The sequence below is a fragment of the Lagenorhynchus albirostris genome, chromosome 9 (assembly GCF_949774975.1).
Source record: "Lagenorhynchus albirostris chromosome 9, mLagAlb1.1, whole genome shotgun sequence".
Taxonomy (NCBI): domain Eukaryota; kingdom Metazoa; phylum Chordata; class Mammalia; order Artiodactyla; family Delphinidae; genus Lagenorhynchus; species Lagenorhynchus albirostris.
Genome location: NC_083103.1, coordinates 38846084 through 38869604, shown reverse-complemented (window position 1 = coordinate 38869604; position 23521 = coordinate 38846084). Strand labels below are relative to the sequence as shown.

Below are 23521 nucleotides of genomic sequence, written 5' to 3'. Positions count from 1 at the left end.
GGGACAATAAAAAAAAAAGTCTTGTTGAGTACATTGATTATCTATTGCCATGTAACAAAGCACCCCCAAAACTTCACAACTTAAAACAATAAACATTTATCTCGGTTTCCATGAATCAGGAATCTGGGCTCTGCTGGGTGCCTCTGGCTGAAGCTCTCTCACAAGGTTGTAATCAAGGTGTCAGAGAGGGCTACAATCATCTCAGGGGTTAACTGGAGGCTGGGAGGACCCATTTCCAAGCTCATTCATGTGAGTTCTCAGGTCCTCACTGGCTGCTGGTCAGAGACATCTGTTCCTTGCCCTGTGGGCCTCCCCACAGGTTAGCTCACAACATGGCCTTCACAGTAAGCAAGTGAGAAAGCAGAGGACGCCCAAGACAGAAGCTATAGTCTCTTTGTAACCTCATCTTGAGAGTGACATCCTGAACTTTGCTGTACAGAACACAACATTGTAAAGCAACTATACTCCAATAAAAAAGAAAGAAAGAAAGCGACATCCTGTTATGTTCTGTCACATCCTATTCATTAGAAGGGAATTGCTAGCTCCAGCCCACACTTAGGGGGAGGGGCTTACAGAGGGTGTGAATGCAAGAAGGCGGGGATCACTGTCTCAGAGGCTGCCACCACAACGAGGATGTGAGGCAACTCACATGTTCACGGTAGGAGTATAAATTAGTACTACTTTGGAAAACAGTTTGGCATTTTCTACCTAAGTTGAAGATATGCTTACCTTATAACCTAGCAACCCTACACCTAGGTATACACCAAAAGAAATATGAGTGCACGTGGATCAAGAGATATGTTTAAAAATGTACATAGCAGCATTATTTTTAATAACTTCAAACTGGAAACATCCAAATGTTCTTTAACAGAATGGATAAATACTCCTCGAATATTCCTACAGTGAATACTATACAACAGCAAAATGAATGAAACAGTTACATGGATGAATATCATAAACCATGTTCAGTGAAAAAAAGCCTGGCACAAAGGAATGCATTATTATTCCATTCTATTATTCCATTTGTACACATTTCAGAGAACAAATAAAACTAAGAGTATCTGACGATGCCTGATTAGATAGAAAAACTATAAAGAGAAAGCAAGTAAGGGACTTCCCTGCTGGCGCAGTGGTTAAGAATCCACCTGCCAATGCACGAGACATGGGCTCGAGCCCCGTCCAGGAAGATTCCACATGCCACGGAGCAACTAAGCCCGTGCGCCACAACTGCTGAAGCCCGCGCACCTACAGCCCATGCTCCGCAACTAGAGAAGCCACCGCAATGAGAAGCCCCCACTCGCTGCAACTAGAGAAAACCCAGGCGCAGCAATGAAGACCCAACGCAGCCATAAATTAATTAATTAATTAATTAATTTTAAAAAGGCAAATAAGTAGCAACAACAAAAGTCAGAAGGGTGGTTATCCTTCGTGGGAGAGGGAGGGCCTACTGAGCAGGAAGGGGCACCAGCACGGCTTCCTGCATCCTAGCAAACTTGAATTTCTTGACTAAGGTGGTGACTGCAGAGATGTTTGTTTTCTGATCATTTACTGAGCTGTGTGCTGTTATTTTATATGCCTTCCACATGTATGTTACATTTTACCATAAAGAAAGCTTTCACAAAACTACACACATACCCACATCCTATTATCCAATTGCACACAAAAGGGGGCCCAGCAGAGGGCCTGGCCTGAGGTAAGCGCTCAGTGTATGTGAGCCAGTATCCACTTCCGGGACCCCTGCGGGTGGGAAATCCTGTCTGCCCCCTCTCTTTGACCATGCCAGGCCCTGGGAGGAAAGAAAGGCAACAGGGCTGTGCCTCCTGGAAGCCCCGCCATTTGCAGCAGGGTTTGGCCTGGAGGGGCCAAGGCCCCTCTACCCGTTAGAGGGCCCAATCTTCTCCCATGTTCCCAGCAGGAGGCAGGAGTGGGGCTGGCTGGGGGGACCTCGGACCAGGGGTCAGGGACCAGGAGCCCTTTTGGAGCAGTCACTGGAGCTCAGCTCTAAGACAACCTGCCTGTCCCACGTGACTTCAGCGAGAAGACGCAAAAACCCTCTCTAACCACCACCCCCCCCCCGCCCCAAACACACACACACACAGGACTTCAATGAAAAGGTCAAGGGAATTTTCCTCCCCTGTAAGTGGAACGAATCTTTCTTGGGCCCAGAAAGAATTATTTATCAGGTGTTCATGGCATTCCGAGTGCCTTTACAGGGCCTGGCTGTGCTCTGAGGCACAATAGACAACTTTCTTCCTGAAAGCTTGGTTTACAGGCCAACTTCAAAGCCCATGTCCTCAGGGCAGGGCACGAGGCTCCAGTGTGGGAACTGACATCAAAGGCACCCACAGCACAGGTTGATCTGATGTCGGGTGGACAGCCGCAGGGCTGCCAGGGGAGGCCCCAGAGGACTCGCCTGTCCTCAGCCCCTGGAGAATTCAGGGAGGCAGCCTGGTGGTGGCACGGGCCCCGTGAGCCCAAACTTCAAAAGCCCTGGGCCATTGCTTTACTCGCTACAGGCAACTGTCTAAAATGGCAGACGGATGGTGGAGGGCAGAAGACTGGGGTGGGTGATAGCAGCTGGCCCCAAATCCGTTTATCCTGCCGAGCCGGGGAGAGGAGACAGGCTTTAAATGTGGAAGGACTGCCTGGAGCCTTGCTGTTCGTAAGGATCATACATGAGGGCAAACCAGCACGGTGACTACTGGCTGGGTGTCCCTGCCAGGGATGGCGCTTCAGGATGATCTCCTTTAGTCCTCACATCACCCATGTAAGGTAGGTGCCATTATTCCCATCTTTCAGAGAAGGAAACTAAAGCTTAGGGAGGTTCAGTGACTTGCCTAAGGTCAGAGTTAATAAGGGTGGATTTGCATTCCACAACTCCTGCTCTTACCTACTACTCAAGGTACTTACAAATAGGGTACTAGGGATGCTCTCTGGGGGCTAGAGTATAAAAGTGCAACAGAGCAGAGAAAGGCAAAATCATCTGAAAAAGAGAGAAGGCTCCCTGGGCAACAGCCCTTGACTTCTTTCATTCTCTCATTCATTCAACGAATTATTTCTTAGCAAGCTCATATTCTTGTGAGGGAGACAGGCAATAAACAAGTAAACAAAGAATGAGAATGTGGTATGTGTTAAATAATTATAATTTAAATGTAGGTAAATGAGAACTTATATGCCATATTTTTTCTAGTGCTTCCTATGGGGCCAGGAACCATGCTTAGCATTTTTTTTTAAAAAAAAATAAAAAATTATTTTTCTTTCTCTTTCTTTCCTTCCTTCCTTCCTTCCTCCCTCCCTCCCTCCCACCCTCCCTCCCTCCCTCCCTTCTTCTTTCTTTCGTTCTTTCTGCTGCGCCGGGTCTCCTTTCTATGGGGTCAATCTCCTAAAAAGGGACTGGCCAGCCATGGTCACAGAGAAAGGGGGCACCTGAGGGTCAGTGCCATCTTATTCTATCCTGAGAGAGGAAGCCCTGGTCTGGAAATGTGGGCCCCAGGTCTGTGGAATGGGGGCATCCTGCAGTGGAGGTGGGACCTCGGGCTGCTCAGTGTGCTGCTCAGGGACACCAGGATTCTTCAAGACTGGTCCCGAGACTGCCAGGCCACCTTCCAAGAAAGACTTGGCCCCTGGAGCAACAGGGGTGGGGGCAGGGCGTATGGCAGTGAACACAGTAGCTTGGCAGTTGGGCTCTCACTCGGTTTCCTCCATGTGTCTCCTGAGCCCAGTCACTGTGAACATAGCCTTGAGAGACAGCCCTGCTCTTGGTGGTGACAAATCCAGTTTCTGAGCTGCAAAGCCCAGGGACCAATGGCCGGGTTAAGTGAGCCGAAGTAATGCCCCTTCATGGGATCCCCAGGCTGTCAAATCATGGCCGTGGGCGCAGCTTACCTTCGCTGAGCTGAGCACTTCCTGCTCTCCAGGCACTGTTAGGCGCTTCCCTGTGGGTCTCTCTTCATGCTGTCCACGAGCTCTCTGTCCTCACCACAGGCAATGCTATTTCAAGTGACCAGAATCCAGGCCCACAGGACTGTCTTCCCCCACCATCTCCTCTTCCCAGGGTAACAGCAGCCAATGCAGTGGTAAAGGCTCTCTGGAGTCAGATACAAGCTCCAGCTTCAACTCAGTCTCTGACTAGTCACGGAACCAACATGCCTCAGTTTTCTCATATGTAGTACGGGGATAATGATACCTACAACCTGGGTAGGCTAGATTATGCAACAGTAGAAAGTAAAGCCTAAAGTCCCAGGGGATGAATACATCAAAGTTTATTTCTCACTCATGCGAAGTGAGCCGTGGGCCTCAGGGCCTCTGCTGGGTAGTCCCCTTCCAAGTGGAGATTTAGGACCAGTCGGCTTGCATCCTGTGGTTACTCCGTCCAGAATGTGTGGCTCCCAGGTGTCCACTACAGGGGAAGAGAAGGCTGGGGCGACTGCACTGGCTGTTAAATGCTTCAGTGGCTGTAGGAGAATGAGGAAGGAGTCCTGTGGTAGACAGTCTCCAAGACGGCCGCCGTCCATCCCCTCCGTCTGCACGTGCACGCCACTCCATCCATCAAGGGGTGGAATCTATTTCCCTCCCCTTTAAGCTGGCTGACCTGTGCCTGGCCTTGGTCAAGAGAATGCGGAGGAAGTCACCCTGTGCCAATTCCAGATCTACGCTTCAAAAGGCCTGGCAGCTTTGCTGCCCTTGGAAGCCAGCTCAGGTAAAAAGTCCAACTACCCTGAGACCTTCACGCTGTAAGACGGAGCAGACACGTGGGGAGGCCGTGTGGAAAGACGGAGAAGCCCAGCCAGCTCCCAGCTCCCCAAGCCATCCCAGCTGGGGTGCCAGACATGTGAGTGAGGAAACCACCCTGGACACCCCAGTGCCCCCTCACCACATGGAGCAGAAGACCTGCCCAGCTGAGCCCAGCCCAGGTTGCAGAATCATAAGAAATAACAAATTGTTATTTGAGGTGAGGGAGGAGGAAACATAGAGAACGTGTCTGAGCCCCACAGACAGGGGACCTGAGCAGAAGCTTGAAGAAGTGGCTCTCCCCAGGGCTCTGGGTGAACCAGAGCACACAAAACCTTCTCTGGGACCTGAGAGCCACAGAATTAGGGAGCACAAGTTCTCCTACGTGCATGCAGACTGCGGCCTGGGCTTGGCCAGGGAGGACTCGCGGTGAGACACACTCATCAGGCACTTCGAGGGTCCGCAGCGCCGGGAGAGGGCTGTGAGCTGGGCAGGGACGGTCTCCCTGGGACACATCATGGCTTGATGACATCCAGGAGTTGCAAGTGGAAGAACTGCAGCTTGAGAGGCCAGTGGTGAGCTCATGTAAGATATGCCTCGGGACCCCAGAAATGACTGGGGAGACATGGACACAGGACCTGGACCCTCATTGTGAGCAGAAGCGGGGCAGCGGCCATGAAACCTGAGTTTTTACTGTCAGTGGAACTTCCCTGGTATCCACTGGGTAGTGTGGCCTCAGGAAACACAGATAACAGCAGGAAGGCCCGAATGTGACAGCCAAAAACACTAATTTCAGAGTGTATGTGAGACACCCTTGGGGGCTCCCACAAGAGGTAAGAGGAATCTGAATGGGGCTGGTGTCCCCAGTTGTGGGCAGAGAAGACTGGGTATCTTCCACCATTTGTTACTGCGATTCTGACCCCGTTTTGACCTTCCCAGGCCAATCTTCTAGGCTGGAGGTTTGGCAAGGACACTGAAAGGATTTTGCTGAGATGCCCAAGTCCTGGGTTCTTCCAGCACAGGACCTGATTTTCCAGCTCCTCCCTGGGATGATTCTGCCTCTGATCTCGAATTCTGGTCTAGAAAGGAGGTGCTTTCTAGATCCAAGAGGCCTCCGGAGGCAAACAGACCCTTGGAACTCACTCAAAGGCGGCGGCTGTGTGCCTTCAGTGGGCCGGGAGAGGCCCCTTGTGTGGAGGAAAAAATGCGACTCCGGATGCTTCCAAGGGCCCAGGCCAGGATGGCAAGAGGGACCACTGCTGTGGCCCACACGATCAGCAAAACATCCTAAGACGTCAAATCAGTTGACGATCGGGATGCAGCTCAGGGCTCAGCAGGAAAGCACCTGCAGTTGTTAAGTGACGTCAAGGGCTGAGGACAGTGGCAGCTTCTTTTCTGACTCTGTGACCTCACCCAAGGGGCTGTGCCTCTTATTCCTGCTCAGTTCTAAAACACAGTGTAAGAGAAAGCGAGTGGCTGAGTAAGGAGCCCCTTATTCCCAAGGACAAAACCCTCGCCCATCAGAAGGGGCCCCTAGCAAGTACTTCTCAGCTCTCCACATAAAAGCCTTTGAGAAGCTCAGCTGGGAAACCTCTTCCCTGTCTCCTAAGCTGTCCCCAGTGAGCTCAGAGAGATCCTTTTTGGGGTCTGTGTGTGCTGCTCCGCAGGCTCGGCCTCTCTCCCCAAAGCTTAGCCCTTCCTGGGCTGGCCTGCACCCTCCAACCACGACCTGCACCCTCCGCTGTGTGGGCACGTCCACCCCACGGGTGCCCTCGCTCCATCCTCATCTGCATTTAACATCCCTTGTTGGGCTGTGGCAGAGAATACTCAACAGACTCGTATTAAAAATGCCCTTTAAAATTCAAAAGCTTTGAACTAAAGAAATACCTCGAGAAGTTTTCATGGAAAGTTCAGTTCCGCTGGTTCAATTCACTACACTTAGATGCAGCTTTTCAAATAATAGGAAAAAAATGTAACAAGGTCAGACCCAATCAATATGGTTGTTCAAACAGAATTGCGGGGACTGTGATGTGTGCACATTTTGTACTCTGCCTTTGTACCCTGCCACTCGCTCTGAAGAAAGGTTTCTTTGCTCGGAGAGCAATGAAAGTGGTAGCCTTTGGAGTGGAGATGGCAAAGCAATGGCGTGTTTACCGGGCCGGGAGGGGCTGCCATTTTTCACATCCCCCCCCAGCCTCGTCTCTTTGTTCTTTTCGTAACGGCACGCAACCCACATGGGCAAAGTCCCTCATGTGCCCCGGTGTCTGATGCTGAATCGGAAGCAGAGGGCTCCCAGCATTTGCCTGCCTCATCTCAGAGATGTGATCTGTGGATTAGACAAATAATCCGCTGCTTCTTTCCCGCCCTTGGTGCGAACACAAAAGGATTTGCCGTAGAGTTCTGTACCATAGCTGGGGGAAACTCCCAAAGCCTAAAATGGGCTCTTGTCCAGCTGAGTCAGGGTCCACATCCACTCCACCCCCCATGCCTTCTATCCCCAAGCTGACCTTGGGCAGATGGAGGTTTCCCTGGCCTTAGGCTGCAACCTACAACAGCCAGGAGAATTCTAGAACCCAGCTTAAGTGAAGGTGGCCAAGGGGTCAGAGGGAGAAGGGACTAGTTGCGGATCCCATCCCCCCAGCCAGACACAAAGGCGGGCAGAAAAGTGAATGAAAGGGAGCAAACAAAAGACCTGCTTTCAACACCCGCATCAGTCTGGGCACATCTGCCTCACGTGCACTCACAAATGCACACACATCTCAACTTCAATCATTTAAACAACACCCTGGACATGTTGAGAATCTGGGCAGTTCAGAAGGGTCAAGTGGGCATTAGTAAAAGATTATTCCCAACCCCTGTTAATACTAGATCCTAAAATGTTCTTGTTGGTTCTTGCTAAAATAAGATAGACATACTGGGCTCGACCGGGACCTGGGTTAGAGTTAAAGTCAGGAATGGATGTCAGCAGGGGTGCAGAAGTGTGCTCATGCCCCCTCTGCTGACTGCAATCCCATCGTTTCAAACTCTGCTCAGGCCCGTGGGTCCCGGTAAAGAAGCAAAGCCGGAATCGTTGGGCCACGTGGGGTTTCCCAGTGGCCCCCCACCTGGAGGGTCCCTGGTCAGCCGGTCCTTCCGCAGATGGCATCTTACCTCAGGTAACGAGTCCTCTCCAGGGGGCGGAGAAGGGGGCCGGGCCATGCGCCTGCTCACACGTGACATAGCCGGAGGGTGCCTTTTCCAGATCACGCGTGCTCTCCATGAAGTCTGAGGTGAGGGCCTGTCACGCTCTCTGTTTGAAATTTGGGCCACGATTCTTACAGAACAGGCTACCCCTCCTCCCGGCAGGAGTCACCCTGTGGGGCGGGGGGGCCTCCTGTACCTTTTTTCTTGCCTTGCACTCAGGCATGGACAAACCCTCCTCCCCACCGCCCCTGCCTCCCTTTCATAGGTTATGGAGATAGGTCCAAGTAATGCTTAAAACCAGAGAGTATTTTTCATTTTAAAATTCAAAAGGAGAGCAGTAGCTAAAAAAGCAGCAGCATTCCCTCTTCGGAATGCCTTGGTATCTATTTTCTCCAGTTTAACTAGTTGGAAAGTCACTCTAAACTGAGGGCGCCCTTCTTGGCAACAGAGAAAAACTGCCATAGCAACAAACTGGGAAGCGCACGCATCCCTAAACTGAACTGGCCTCTTGCCTTCTGCTTTAAGCACATATCACAAGTCAAAACGAATTAAACACAAGTCCAGTTTGCAATGGTCCGTCACTAACCCGCCTCATTGGAACGAGCTGGAGGCGTGTGGGCTGGAAGAGGGCCTGCGGAGTCCCTCCCTTTGTCTGGGATTGCAGACCGCCTGCCAAACCAGCCCCGCACAGGAGTCCACAGCCCGGCGGCCCCTCAGCCGGGCGGGGGCGAGGTGGGGGGCCATCCTGAGCGGCTGCTGAAGCCCAGCCGAAGGCCCAAGCGCGCAGGCCTTCCTCCCTCAGGCCTCCAGAGTCAATCACGTGTCACGGAACTGTCATCAGGAGAGACTTCATAGGTGAACACCGCAGGATCCAGAGCTGACACTGGGGGTTTTCCAAGGAAACGGGAAAAAACCTAACACAGGCCACTCAGGAGAATATAGGCAGCAAAAGGCAGGAAGCATATCAGGTTAATAGTTTAATCTGTACATCACATTTTTTTTTTTTGCAAACCATTACAGTTTTATTTAAATTAACTTTTTCTTGCAAAATAGTCATTTCATTTTTTCCAACAAAATCTTATAAAGGCAAAAATAAAATCTTATTTTGGCAAATGTCATGAAGTTGATACTGGCAGCATATGGAGTTAGTTAAAAATAGACGGCAACTTCTAAATATATTCAAGATTATTTTTCTGACTATAGTCAAAGACAAATTTTCATTTAAAGTGTGGCTCCACCCAATGGAGTTGTTTTGTTTTTTTCCAACTTCATTTTCCGAATGCAGAATATCATGACTTACATAAAGGGCCACAAACACTGCGCCTGGCTTAACAGCGCCCTCCCCGTTTTAGGCTGGAAGTCAAGTCATAGTCCTGTCATCATGGCCCTGCTGGCCATGAGGGAGGGCAGGGGCCCGCTGCCTGCCCACCTGCCACCTGACCCAAGTCCTGGGTAGGCTGACCTGTGTTCTCAGGGGCCAGCCGCAACGAGCCCGGGTTACCTATCACAGCCTAGTGCGGACTCGGGGAGCTGTAGGTAGATGCCACCCAGTGTGACGTTTATTGCTTATGATACAAATCAAAGGTGTTTCTTCTCACCTTTTCTGTATTTCAAAGTGTTTTTTTTTTTTTTTTTTTTTTTAATTACAGCGAACTGTTTTTTGTATTTTTTGAAGAGCCCTTTGCTGAGAGAACCTCATGGGCAGGTTGGGAACCAAAGTTCTTGGACACACCTTTGGGCCTAAGCCAGACCCAAGGCCGAGGCTCCACGTGCCAGCTCGGTGGAGTTTCACCCTGCAGAGCTGGTCATCAGGCCAGGTCAGGGTCAGCTGATCACTGCCCTGGACAACACACCAATGAGCCCAACACTGGAATCCACTGGAAGTACATCTCCAATCCAACCTCACCTGAGTTCAGCAGATGCTGGACTGGCCTCTGCTCACCCTGCCCTTCAGCTCCCACCCACACCCACCACCCAAACGGTACCTGAATCTGTATGTGCAGCTCCAAAATCCTGCATCCTCACCTTCTCAGCCACTCAGCCCTTGAGGTGAACATTATAAAATATAGCCTGATTCTAAAATACAGAGTCAGTATTTTACAGTGTGTATTAAAAGTGCCTTTGTCACATGTAAAAAGGAGTCTGAACTAAAACAAGCGTGGGTGTTAGGCCCTAGCCCTGTGGTGAATGCCCCACAGCTGGTGGTGCTCTGTCCTCCAGCCTGAACCCCGGCTCAGCTGGAAGGGGAAGAAGGATCAATCTTCTCGGAGGAAACTGGTTCCACTGGCCCCTGGCTCCAGACTTCTCTGCACGCTGGATCACGGGTCAGTCACTGCCTGGGCTGGCAAAAAGCACAGGAGACAATGAGAGGCTGGCAGGACCCCAGCCCACGTCTGGGGAGCAGGCGGTGGGCATGTCTGTGCACACGTGACAGGGAATGGCAGGCTGACAAGACAGAGAACAGCAGAGCAGGGGGCTGGGGCAATGCGGCCGCTGCTGGGGGACCCTCGGCTTCGAGGACTAACGGGCGTCCCACCTTTCCTCCACCCTCACCACTTCTAGGAAGTTTGCCAGACACATGCTGGCCCCTAGACTGGGTCCCTGCTCTGATAGGGCAGAAGGCCTGAGCAAAGAGGACTCTGGGGTCCAGTTCTGGCCCTGCCCTTCATTTGCTGAGGGACTCTGGGTAACTCTCTCAGCCTTCATGGGCCTCGTTTTCTTAATCTAAAAACAGGGTGACTGTACCAATCTCCTAATGAGGGTGCCGGAAGGGTACAAGGAAATGTGTGTGTGCTCTGAAAAGAGCATTAGAGGCCTATCTCATGACCACAGGGGTACTAAAAGCAGAGAGGAACAGAGCCTCTCCTCTGCCTCTCTGTGGCCTGGGGTGGTGTCACCACACTTGGATCTCCAGGAGAAAACCATACACCATCCCGTGGCCTTTACAAAAGACCTGGCTGGAGCTTTCCCCGGGGTTCCTCAGTCACGAGGGCCCTACTTCACACCTCCCGAGAGCCTGGCCCAACAGGCCGACGTCCTCCTGCCACCCTCAGGACAGCGAAGCGCCCAGGCGGGTGGACACTTGCCCAAGACCATGCCTCCGTCCCAACCACACACCGCCATCCCTCACTGCACTCCCTTCTCCAAACATCTAGAGCCCCCGGGGGTGGCCCAGGTGGGCCAATGGAGGTGGCCCAGGTGGGCCCAGGGTGGCGATGGAGAACAGAGGCTCTGAACTCGCACAGAAGGGGTTCGAGCCCTGGCTCTGACACAGCCGCAACTCCTTGGGCAAGTCCCTCAGGGTCTCTGAGCTGCACTTCCTCATCTGTAAAACGGGGTGAATATCTCCATTGGGTTGTTGTCGAAGGAGATGATCAGCGCAATGCCTGGCACGGAGTAGGTGCTCAGCAACGTTAACCGTGTGTATAGAGGGATGCGAGGGGAAGCCCTACACAGTCGTACGAAGTGGAACATCAGGGAGAGGCTGCGGAGACTCCTGATCCGCCCTCCCTGTCCAGGTGAGGCAACAGCCAAGAACTCAGAACAACAGCCTGGACTTGGCCCCGGCCTCCCGACTCCTGGTCCAGCGCTCCCTCCCTACTCCCACGCTGCCTCCTCTCACCAGTAAATGCCCACATGGGGAGGACTCAGAAGGGGTGGTGCTGGAATGTTCTGCAGGAGTGAGGGCCATCGCCCCGGGCAGCCTCCTCCTGAAGCTTCCCTTGTGACTGGAATGAGCCCCCACCCCTCACAGGGCCCGTGTCCTCATCTGCAAAACTGGTTTTTCTAGGCTTCCGGTTCTTCAATTTCTTTGGTCAAAGCCCTGACGGGGAGAGGCCATGATCTAATTCGTCCTTCCCAGCCACCGCCCCTCCTTCCCAAGCTGGCCGTCTGGCCTGCCCTGGTCCTCTGGGGCACTGGGCCACCTGCAGGAAGGACAGCGGGGCGGGAAGGGGCACAGCTCTGCCTCCTGAGATTTCAGGGAGCCAGGGGGCTTGGATCACACAGTCTCTACTGTATCGGAGCCGCTGAACATTGAGTTCCTAAAAATCATCAGCCCCCAACCTGCCTACCGGTCCAGGAGGGGTCTCCCCAGCAGCCGCTTTGCCCACGGAAGGAAGCGTCAGCAGGTGGCACTGCAATCATCTCAGCAGCAGAGGGGAGGGGACATGCTCAGCGCCAGGTGAGGGGCCACACCAGGAGGGGGGCTCTTACTTGGAAGGTGTTAGACAAAGGTGTAGTGGAGTCCGTTGTTTAAGGGGGGGTAAGGTGGCACCGTCCTGGAGGACAGGGGGGCTTTAGGCGGGAGGAGGGCCAGATGCTGCGCTAGACGGGCAGACAGGAATTAAGTGGCGCGTTAGGTGCCTCGTCTGCTCCTGCAGCACCAGACGCCCTGAGCGGCAGGGCCAGGGTGCCGTGGGCCCCGCTGCCCACCACTAACGGCCTGGGCTTGCGGGGGCATATCCATGGGGCCTGGCGGGGGTCTGGCCTGCAGTTCCCAGAAATGTCTCTGAGCTGGAGAGAGGGAGCAAGAGTGAGCAAAGGCTGCAGCAAAGGTGGCCACTGAGCAGGGACGTGACTGCGGGTGTCAGGTCTGGGGCACGCTCGCCTGCTGGTGGTTAAGGAAGCCGAGGACAGTAGGTCCACATAGGTAGAGCAAGCACAGGCCAGAGAGGAGGGCACTTTATGGCAGGGAAGGTGCCCCTGCTAGAGCCCTGGACACGGGAAGGAATTCAAAATCGCCACGATGGGCTCAGGGAGCCCCAGGATCATTACGAGGAGGGGCCCGGGAACGCCGTCTGCTGTCTCCCCAAGGGAGACCCCCTCTCAGCCCACGCACATGTCCTCAGGGGAGTCAGAACAGCAGGGACTTCAGCGACTCTGTACGGGATCCGAGCTGGGAGACAGAGAACAGGCTGGCCCTTGTCCTCGGTCATACCCATGGTTCTGCTTCCCAGGGCCAGCCACTTCAAGGTCCAGCAGGCCCCACCCGTGGTCACTTCTAGACCCTTTGGCCAGGGCCGGAGGGCTGGTGGGGCCTGTGGCCCCACTTCAGGCTCTATGACCACCCCTCTCACACCTGGCCAAGGGCACCACCTAGACATGCAGTGGTGGCTGCATCTGGGGGAAACAGCACTAGGTGAACTGTGAGAGCTCACACGGGGGGGGCACACGTGGGTGGGGAGAGGGGCCAGGAGTCTCCTTCCTGGCGCGCGCGCACACACACACACGCCCTCCCATCCCGTGGTGCTATTTTTTTCCCACTGGACAGCGAAGTCCCACTTCCCAAGTCCTGCTTTCTGGCACAGGCCACTCTGATAGGTGAACAGTGACTTTGATTTGGGAACCAAAGCATGGACCCCAGGGAGGGTTAGAGGGGCCCCATTCTGCCTTGTCCCGGCAAGAAATCCAAGCACCAAAAGGCTTTCCTGCCCCTTCTTCGTGAGGCCAGAAACCTTAGCCTTGACCCCTTAGCTCAGGAGAACAGGAAAAACCTGTTCTCAACCCACAACCTCAGAGAAAGCGGAATAGCAGTACCACTCCGAAGATTTAAGAATGAGCTATACACCCTCTCCCGGGACACCCCTGAGCCCCAGTCCCCCTCGCAAGCCCTGCAGTGCGCCTGGGACAGGGGAACATACCACTGTCCCTCATCTAGCGAGCCTGACGCCTGCTTTTCCACTGACCCCGACAGGCCATGCCAGGCCCTGAGCCCAAGGAGCAGGGGGTGTGGCCCAGCCTCAGAGGCTGTCCCCAGGGCCTCACCTGCCACCTGCTTGCTGCGCTGGGAGGCCTCTGAGGCCAGGGCGTAGGAGATGTTGATGATGCGCTCCTGCGCCTGCAGCTGCGAGTCCAGGTCGGCCACGCCATCCCGGTCCTGGCCAGACACCGGCTGCAGGTTGCACATGCTGTGGGAGAGCCAGAAAGCAAGCTGTGGGCCTCGCCACCCCCAGGCACCTGCCTCAGGAGAGCAGAGTCTCCCTGGCCGGAGGATCTCACCCTTTTGGGGGCATCAGATAAAAATGGTGCACCTTCTCTCCAGACAAAGGTGCACATGCTTCTCCCCAAACACCTAGTCACAGCTTTGTTCCTCCTTTGGTGGATCACAGACCTCAAGATAAGAGTTCCAGCTCTAAGCTCCGATTAAATCCAGACGGGAAAAGGCTAACCGCTCTCTGAAAGGGAGACCCTCAAATACCCAGTTTACGTTTCTGAGGCTACCATCCTGGCCTCCAGGGATGTGGGCAAGGCCTCTGGCACCTCAGGACAAGGCTGGGCCCCTGGCTGTGGTCTGGGGGTCTGTGTGAGGGAACAATGGCCCTAAGGCTGGGAGGGCCGTCCTTGGGGCCTATCTCCAACTGTGTCCACTTCACCACCACACTTGGCTCCACTCCCCACGCTTGCCAGGGCCACGGGACCCAGATTTGGGGCCAAGGGCCTAGGAGGGCCCTCTGAGTACTTTAGATCTCCCGGATGACCTGGGCAAGCTCCCTCGCTGATCTGCGGGGTGACGTGCTGAGAGCCGGCCTGCTCCTTACCATGAGCAGCGCTGGTCTGAGACGGAGGCCTGGCAAGACACACTCCCCGGCCAGCCCAGCCCGGGGCCCATTCAGCTGAGACACCCCTGGGGTCGGCCTAGCGGGTCGTCAGGACTCAGGCAGCAGGAGGGCTGACCTGGACCGGGTAAGGATGTTACGGATCTTCTCGGCCTTGCGGTACCGCGCCTGCAGCTCCTCCAGGCTGGGCGGGTCTTCAGGATCCAGCTCCACATAACGCTCGGGGATGGAGACCTTCTCTGGTTTGGAGAGCTGAGGAAAGGTGGTGGGAGGCACAGATGTTGGGTTTGGGACCTGCTCCCCCCATCCTGTCCCCCGCCATGAGGCACGCGGAGGAGCCCGCAGACTTCAGTAACTTGCTAAGATCACAGTGGCAGTTCACTGTGCAGTCCCGATCTGAATCTGGGTCTGACTCCAAAGCCTGTGTTCTATCTACCGTACCAGGCAACCTCCTACAGGCCAAGGGAAGGGAGGGGGGAAGGCGAAATAACTAGACCAGTAAGCCCTGAGGATACAAATGATCACCCTAAAAGCTACCCTTGATGTGATCTGACCTCTCCAGCCACACTGACCCACCTCGGCCCCTGCTCTTTCCTCTGCCTGGGATTCTCCTTCCTTGGGCTCCATGGCCTCTTTCTCATCCTCCCAACCTCACCTCCAGAAAGCTTCCCTGACCCTCCTTCTCCCATCCACCCACCCCTGCCACTCCCTCCCATTTCCTGTTTGTTTCTCCACTGTCTAGAGCAGGGACTTGGTACTTAGCAGCCCTTCAGCAAACACTCCTTGGATGGGTGTCTGGGTGGCTGGGTGGAGGGATGAAAGAAAGTGATAGTGCTTTCTGCCCCTACAAAAGACCCAGACAGAAGGCAGCCACATTGAATCTACTGCTCTCAAGAGGAAAATGACCCCAGCTCCTCCCCTCACCAGTGTCTCACACAAACCCAACAGCAACCTCAGCTTGGTGAACCTTGACGTGGGCCAAGAGCGCTAAAGGCAACTTTTGCACACACCTCAGGGAATTTTTTTCTTCCTTGAACTACATTAAAATGGGGCTGATTGAAACTTCCAAAAACAAGCTAAATCCAATCCCAGGGCAAATCTGGACTTGAATTTAAGCCCATGCAGACCTTTCATTCTGGTGAAAGATGGCAAGAAATAAGCTCTTTTCTGTTATTTCCCATGAGGACAGATGCAGAGGAAGGAAGCAGATTACATTGTAGCAGGAGGGATTTAGGTTAGAGATAAGGAAGAACTTTTTCCCCTGGCTGGCAGGCCAATTAGGACATCGCAAAATGCACTTCCATTGCCAAGGCAGTGTGTAGAAGCTTCTTTTGTGGACTTGAGAAAGCACGGACCTTTGGCTGTTTCAGAGGTGCCAAAGGGAAAAGGTCTGAAGGCAGGGGACCAACCTCGTTAAACCCTGGAGCCCCTGCTGATCCCAGAACCCAGCCACTCCACAGGCGTCACTTTGCCCCCATCCTGTCTGATCTATCCTTCATGTGGTGAGAGCATTTCGTCTCATGCAGTTTCAGGCCAGGCCAAGTCCTCATACAAATGTGTTTGGGATATCTGTGGGCCACTGTGCACTTCATTCAACAGAGCCGTCATTCAGCAAATATTTACAGAGCATCTACTGTGTGCCAGGCCTGGTGCTGGGTGCACAAAGGTGAACCAAACAGCCAAAGACACTGCTCTACAGAGCTTACAAATGGCACAACATAGGCCACAGGAGACCACCCTATGTCTTGAAGACCCTAAGTGTGTCACGCTCTGACTCCCTTTCTCTTCCCTTGGGTAAGAGACGGTCCTGACTGCAGTTACTTGCTTTTCTGGGCCTGCCCGGCCATGATGCGTTTGAGCCACCAGAGGGCGAAATAACCCAGACCAGACCTATCCAGGTCTCCTAGCCTCTGCCATGGCTGGATATTTCACCTGTGATTTCTAAACCTGCCCTGCCTTTTCCCCAAGTCTGACTGCCCAAATTGGCCTGACTGGCCAGATGCAAGACCAACCCTGGTTGGTCCCCCTGGTTTTCCAGGGAACATATGCTAACAGTAACAACTACCTCATCACCTGCCTACCATGTGCCAGGCCCTGTGCTCACAGCTTTCTGATCATTGCTAATTGTTCGGGCAATGTGCTGAGTCACTTAACCCTCCCCACAACCCACATTACTGCTGAGGAAACTGAGGCACAGAGAAGTTAAATGACTTGCCACAAATTACAAAGAGAGACAGCTCTGAACCTGCATCAAAATGTCTGGTCTCCTCTTACCACCTCCAGGTGCTGTCCATCCATCCTCCTGGGCCACACTGAGATGGAGCCTGTCCTTATTCAGGGCAACAACCCCCCCCACCCCGCTCCGCTCCATGCCCCTGGGAGGGTTGGTCAGGCTGGCATCTGAAGGCTGGGCCTCCTGGGGGCAGCGTGAAGGAAGCCCCTGCCCTCACCTCTCTGCTGATGTCCACGTCATAGTCTTGTGGTTCCAGGTCCAACTCAGTGACAGGCATAGCCTGCACCTTCAGCCAGCCATTCTCCTCCTTGTCCTTTCTGTCCCCTGGTACGGCTCGTTCCAGCAGCTGCAGGTCAAAGTCCTGCTCGCGCTTCCACTGGTAACAGAACAAGAGGGTGAAATGTAGTCACTTCCTGGCTATCCCTTTTGGGTAGGTCTTGCAGGCACTGGGGCCCTTGGGAAGATGGGCCTGTGACTCATTAGCGAAAAGCTGTGTGACCATGGACCTCAACCTCATCTCTAAAACAAGGCAGCAGCAATCCTGTGACACGGATGGTCTCTGCTGTGTTCTGAAACTCTGGGACAGAGAGAACAAGGCCTCTGCCCCTTTGATACAGCCGGACTCCAGACTGCTGATTTCTCTCTGATATGGGCCCCAAAGTGTCCAAACCTCCCGGGCACGGGTCTAAGATCCACGACTTCAGACTCACAAGGGTCCCCAGGGATACAGGAGGCTCCCAGGTCCAAGAAGGTGACCCTAAAACAGAAGCTGGGACAGAGCTCAAGAGAAGAGGTTTGCCGCTTCTGTTGCATGACAGATCACGGAAGCCTTTCTGGTTCGGGAGCCATATGTTGTTCCAGCTCAGAAACAATGGGCGAAACAAACCCTCTGAGGCCCTGGTAAGCGAGTGGAATAGCCAAGAGCCTCTCTAGTGGGCAGTCCCAGCAGGACACAGTTAAGGGTGGGGAATAATGCCCCCACGGTGGGACTGGGGAGGTGCAAGAGGAGCAGCTTGCGGCCAGGGAGGCCGATAAGCTGCTGCGTATCAGCAGCTATTTGGGGCAGATGTTTTAAGTTAGAAAAACCAAACACGTGTAAAATTTAAATACTAAATCAAATGCAACAATTCCAACTCTGTAACAAGCAGGCTTCACAGAGGGAAACTCTAACCCAGCCACTTTAAGATCCCAGCACCACGGTTTGGCTCCGCCGCGGCCTTCCTAATCACCTGTGGCCTGCATCCCCACAGGCCTCGACGCTGAGCAGGTTGTTGAGAGGAGGGAACGGGCCCAAAGCCTCCCTTTTCTTGAGCAGAAGCCAAGCAGACGCTTCTCCATCCCAGGTTGCCTTCTCCTTCCCACCCCACCCACCTCACAGAGCCCCAAGTGGTCACCGTTGTCTTTAATGCCCCCTCAAGCCCGCACTCACCCAGGCCCCAAACCCACGGCCATAGCAGCACATTTCACCCATTCGTGCACAAGCTCTCCATACTGACTCTACGTCAACGTAATCGCTTTTAGGTGATGGTTTCCAATTAAAGTGTAAAAGGATTAGGCATTTGAAGATTCAGGGATGAAAAATTAATTTCATGATTCACAAAGAAAACACACATTTTCTTACACGCTCACCAGTGCCCCAAAGAGAGACAAGACCTCACATAAACCCAGCCTGATTGTTTCCACAAACAGAAAAAGTTCACTGGACTCTACAATGTATCCTGGGGAAGAACCACGCCAATCCATTATCATTAAGCAACACGTTTATTGGCGCTGAGGCAGAGACTTACACAAGTCTTTTTTGTTAAAAAGAAAAATTACAAGGTATTCAAGTTACGATTTTTAGATCATTTTTCTACATTTGAGACATCAGGTTGTGAAAAGTCAGTCTTACCTCATATGACACTTACTTATAAAGTTTAAAAGTTACTGGCTTTGCAGCTTTTCAGTATATGAGTATCCTGGGTCTTACCCCTTTGGTGTCTGAGCTAACAGCTGCAGAGAGGCCCTCTGAATACAGATCATAATGTATCTTGCTACCCGTTCAAGTTATTAAATACTAGAAACACAAAAAGTTTTCCGTAAGAAATTGTGCCGATGGGGCCGGAGGAATTAAAACTGAACCACCTCAGACTTGGCAGAATTTATTCCAACATGCAATCTCTGAAGTCTGTGTCTACTGTCCAGATGTGAGGCGTGGACTTTGATAAATTCATCACGCCCAGACCTCTGACAATGACCACGGCCCTCAGGCAGTGGGGCTGGCTCAAACTTGCGGGGCAGCTTTTGGGATAAGGGAATTATGAGTCAGTAAGCCTGCATAAAGGGGGCGGCAGAAAGGTGAGTCACACATGGGAGTGCTCACTAGGCTACGGAGAGAAGAGCTGCTATTATAAGCCTGGTAACAAGAGCACAGGCCAGTTAGAGAATGGTTGATGCAAATTAGAAGCGTCTGTAGACACAATCAGGCAGGATTAGAGAGGCAATGAGCGGTAACGCTAAAAGCAAAAGAGCTTGTGCAGTGAATTAGGGGAAGAGCAGTCAGGCTAGAGGTCTAGGGAAACATTTGATTTCAAACAACAGGGAAAAGTCAAATGGAATGTTTCCAAAAGGGACCTAAGGCGACAGTGGGCAGGGTGCAGTGCCTGGAAGCACCACCAGGGGCAGCAGACGCCCCGGCTCTCCTGGGGCATGGGGAGGCCCGTCAGCACCGTGGTGGCGGGAGAGCCCCAGTCCTCAGAGGTGAGGGCCACCACCCTCTGCTCAGCTGCCCCACAGGGCACCCGCTTGGAGGTCTGGGAGGCTGGTTGGCTTGCACTCCTCCTCCTCAAATCATAGCACCACCTTTCTCCTCCACTCCTCGAACCCTGTACTTCCCAAGTCCTTGGTTCAGCTGAGAGACTCCAAATGCTTACAAAGGCCTCCCTCAAGCTCGACTGCAGAACTGACTGTGGACGTTCTCTCTGGCTCCTGGGCTCCTGCAGTGACATCCTCGTTCCTGCTCTAGTTCCGGGGCGCCCTCTGACCAAGTCACACATGCGTCCCGGCTTGTGGACACACAGCCCGTGGGGGTGTTCTCTGAGCCATCCAGGTCAACAGCCCACTCCCTCGGCGCTGAGAAGTGCTTGTGTCTGGGGGACTCGGGGAAGCTCTGCTCCCTGTCCCAGCCCCGCCTGCCTGGACCCTCCTAACATACTGAGCCGAGATCTCCAGGGAGTGGTTGGCCGAGGTAGCGGGACGAGGGCAGACCCGTCCTCTCTCCTTGGCTCAGCGTCCTCTTGCGCTCCCGGACCAGCGCCTTCTGGTGCCGCTTCATGCGCTCGAGCTGCTCCTCCGCGCTCATCTTGCCCCGCTGGTGGTCCCCTGAGTACAGGCGCTCCAAGGCACTCCTGGGTCTCTGAGGGGCAGGAGGGACAGACAGGGCAGCTGGGCTGGGAACACAGAGGGCAGCCGCCCTGCCGGCTTCATCCCCGTCTTTCTTTCTCTCTGTCTCTGTCTCTCTCTCTCTCTCTCTCTCTCTCACACACACACACACACACACACACACTCCAGTTGGGCTCCTCCTGGCCACTGAGAAGCACCTCCTCTAAGCACACTCGTGGACATGATACCGCTGGCCCTCACGGGCTCTCTGGGCAGCACCCAATTCTGCAGATGCAGACACTGAGGCCCAGGCCTGTCCAGTTGAGCAGAAGCACATCATGGGCCACAACTCAGGGTGTGACTCACTGGGCAAGACTGGGGAGAAAGGTGGGAGCCCCTTGGGAAATGGGGAGGGCAGTGTGATGCCCTTCTTGGTGGGCAGTGGTGAAGGCATCATAAGCACATGGTGACAGGGAATCTGAGCTCTGGAGGGGTCACCTGACAAGATCCCAGTTACCGTCTACCTCAGAGCCCTTCCCTCTGTGCGTGAGGGAGCAGTGAGCCCCTCAGGAACTTCTCAAGGCCACTCACAGGGTAGGTCACCTTGCTGCTTTCGGCATCTAGACCCCTCCGAAGCGTGACGTAGGGAGCAATGGTGGACGACTGCTGGAGCCTTGACGTGGACCCCGAGAGCCCTTAGTGAGGAAAGAGAAATGCAAGTGGATTTGTGGTGAGGAGGACAGGCCACCAGCCCCTTCCTGATCAACTCTCACTCCCGTGAGGGGACCACGAGGACCCAGCCAACAACCCACGCTTCTTCCTCCCCAGGGCCCGGAAGAGCAAGGCCCCAGGTAGGGAATGAGGGGCCAGCCCATGGGTGCCCTCTGTCCCCTAAGGAAGATCTGGGGACTACCCTCGTCTTCCCTCACATGCAGAAGACCTGGGCTGCTTGGCAGGAGGAAAGGATGGAGGGTGAGGAATGCCCTGCATCACTTCCTCCTGATGAACTCCTATGCATACTGTGTGACCCAACTTGGATGCCTGCCTGTGAGAAGCCTTTTCAAATGCTCCAGGCAGAATCAGTTATTCCCTGTATTCTTCAGTATATTCACTGGTTACTGCACTGACCACAGTGTCAACATGCCTGTCTACAAATTCAACAATGCCTGGTTGAATGAATAAATGACTGAATGAATAAATGAAGAGTGGAAAGAAGAAGGCACCAAGCATTTACTGAGTACTTACTATATAACAGGCAGGCATCGTGCCAGGCATTTCATATAGATTTTGTCCCGCTGGCCCTACAAAGTAGCATTACCTAACCACTGTGGGGGTACGCAATCTAAAGCTCAGAGAGGTTAAGCAACTTGTCCAAGGTCACACGGAGCCTCAGCCCATGCTTTCTCCACTAGCAACATTCTTAGCAAGGCTGGTCCCTGACATCTGGAAACGGGCATCACACTGAGGACTCCACCAGCATTTAGCACGTAGGAAAAAGAATGATAAATGTCCTGCAATGCCCAGAGACTCCTGAGCGACAAAGAACTGTCCTGCCCACAGGCCACTAACACTGCCATTGATGAACACCTCTAGGCTGTAAAGAAAGAAGGGAAAAGGGTCCCCAGGCACAGTGCCAAGGGTTGCTGTGGCCCAACTCGGCAAAAGCCAGTCCCCTCCAGGACACAGCAAGCCTGCACAGCATGGTGGGCTGGGAGTCACATAACCCCATAGGAGCCCAAATCATGGCGTTGTGGCCTCCTGTTTCCACACCCTGTCAAGGGGGGAAAGCGCCTGACCTCCCACCAAATGAGGGAGTGTGGTCAACCTGCTCTGGGGTTCCAGATGGCCTCCTTTTAAAAGGATTTCAGAAAGAGGATCTGGCTATGGGGAAAAATAGGGCATGGGTGAGCCTAATGGCCTAAATCTGTTCCCACCCCCATCTCAAAGGGATAGGGGAGGAGAGTGAGAAGACCCAACTGAGGTGAAAGGTGTGTTTGTTTAAATAAAGGACTCATTGAGTCTTAGAGTGACACAGAAGAGGAGAAAAGTCTCTGGAAGGCATGGGATGGGATGGCCAAGCTGATGACAGTCACCCAACATCCCAGCCTGCAGGGTGGGATTCTGGCTCTATCACTTATTGGCTAATTGGCAAGTTGTTTCATTTCTCTGGGCCTTGGTTTTCTTATCTCTAAAATGGGGATAACAATAGTACTTCCCTCATGGGATTATCATGAATCTTAACTAAGTTAATATAATAAAGTGCTTAAAACAGCACTGGGCTTTATAGTAACTGCTATTATCATTGCTCCCGGGGGGAAGATGTAATAAAAGAGGATGAGAATCAGGATGTGAGCCAGAGGCAGGACGGACAGGCCCTCCCTACAGCCCAGAGTCGGCTGACAGCTGCTACCCAGGCTGAGGCCCCACGCTGCAGGCAGAAGGGTGTGAGGACCGGGTAGGGCTGGGGAGCAGTGGTGTGGCAGTGGCGGGGACGCCCAGGAAGACTCCATGGAAAATCTCGCCTTACCTCTGCCTGGCAACGTCTGGTACCTGCTCTCAGAGCCCACGAGTCCCAGGGAGGGAGGGGCCATGTCCCCACTGAAGGTCGCCAGCTCAGGCTCACTGACGTATGACCGGAGTTCCACCTGTGGGCAGAGTCTGAGGCCGTCACACCTGCCCCGCCGCCGTCCCTCTCCCCACACACAGCGGGGCAACACCAGGGGTCCCCCCTGCTCACCCTCGAGTCCCCGTTCACACACTGCCCCTGCTCCCGGTCTCGTTTCCTCTCATCCGACTGCCGCTTGAGGCCCCTCACTGAAGTATGCCGGATGATGGTGGCCTCCCTCGGTAGAGGTGGCACGGCCGGGGGCTGGTCCTCCGGGCTGTAGAGCTCAGGGAGCGGGGGCCTGGGAGGTGCCTCGTCTTCCTGCTCAGAAACAAAACCAGAACCAGTGCCCGGTGAGAGGATGCTCAGTGGCACCATCATAGTGGTGGCCCAAAGGGAAGGAGCAGGACACCTTGGGTCTGCAGGGAGTGACCACTTCAGCCCAAAGATGCCAACGTTTCCCCTGGTTGAGCTGTGAGGTCGGGAGACGTCTCTGCTCCAACCCCATCCTTCCCTTTGATTCACACATCTTCCATTTTTCAAAGTGTGATCTACACACAATGCAAAACTCAGGACACGGGTCCACACTCTCATTCCACTGGCTCGGAGTGCACCATCAGGGGAGGCAGGCTGGTAACTCTGTGTTTACCTGTATGTTTGTGACAGCACCCCACCACCGCCACCCCATCCCACCATGCTCAGACGGAGCCAGCCCGCGGTCCCTGCACTGTCTCTGGATCCTTCAGCAGGCTGGGGATCTGAGCAAGGACCATCTACATCCTCCTGCCCTTTCTATCAGAAATGCACATGGTTACAAAATATTTCCTCCTTCCTGACTCAGGCACAGAATAG

General features: G+C 53.8%; 1 protein-coding gene across 5 annotated transcripts in view; it reads right to left on the bottom strand.

Annotated features, from left to right (window-relative positions):
* Window positions 1-8815: 8815 nt before the first annotated feature.
* The window catches only part of PLEKHA7 (pleckstrin homology domain containing A7), a 209295-nt gene continuing 194589 nt past the window's right edge, over window positions 8816-23521 (bottom strand). For 2 of the 5 annotated variants that reach the window (XM_060159596.1, XM_060159600.1), the window contains 9 exons: window positions 22802-22990; window positions 22592-22709; window positions 20656-20759; window positions 19898-20098; window positions 16922-17080; window positions 14590-14723; window positions 13681-13823; window positions 12130-12240; window positions 8816-10255 (listed from right to left, as the gene is read on the bottom strand). In XM_060159596.1, the coding sequence (XP_060015579.1) occupies window positions 12140-12240; window positions 13681-13823; window positions 14590-14723; window positions 16922-17080; window positions 19898-20098; window positions 20656-20759; window positions 22592-22709; window positions 22802-22990 (1149 nt within the window). In that variant the 3' untranslated portion in view covers window positions 8816-10255; window positions 12130-12139. The remainder of the gene's footprint in view (window positions 10256-12129; window positions 12241-13680; window positions 13824-14589; window positions 14724-16921; window positions 17081-19897; window positions 20099-20655; window positions 20760-22591; window positions 22710-22801; window positions 22991-23521) is intronic. The other 3 variants (XM_060159601.1, XM_060159597.1, XM_060159599.1) reach the window with 3 other exon arrangements.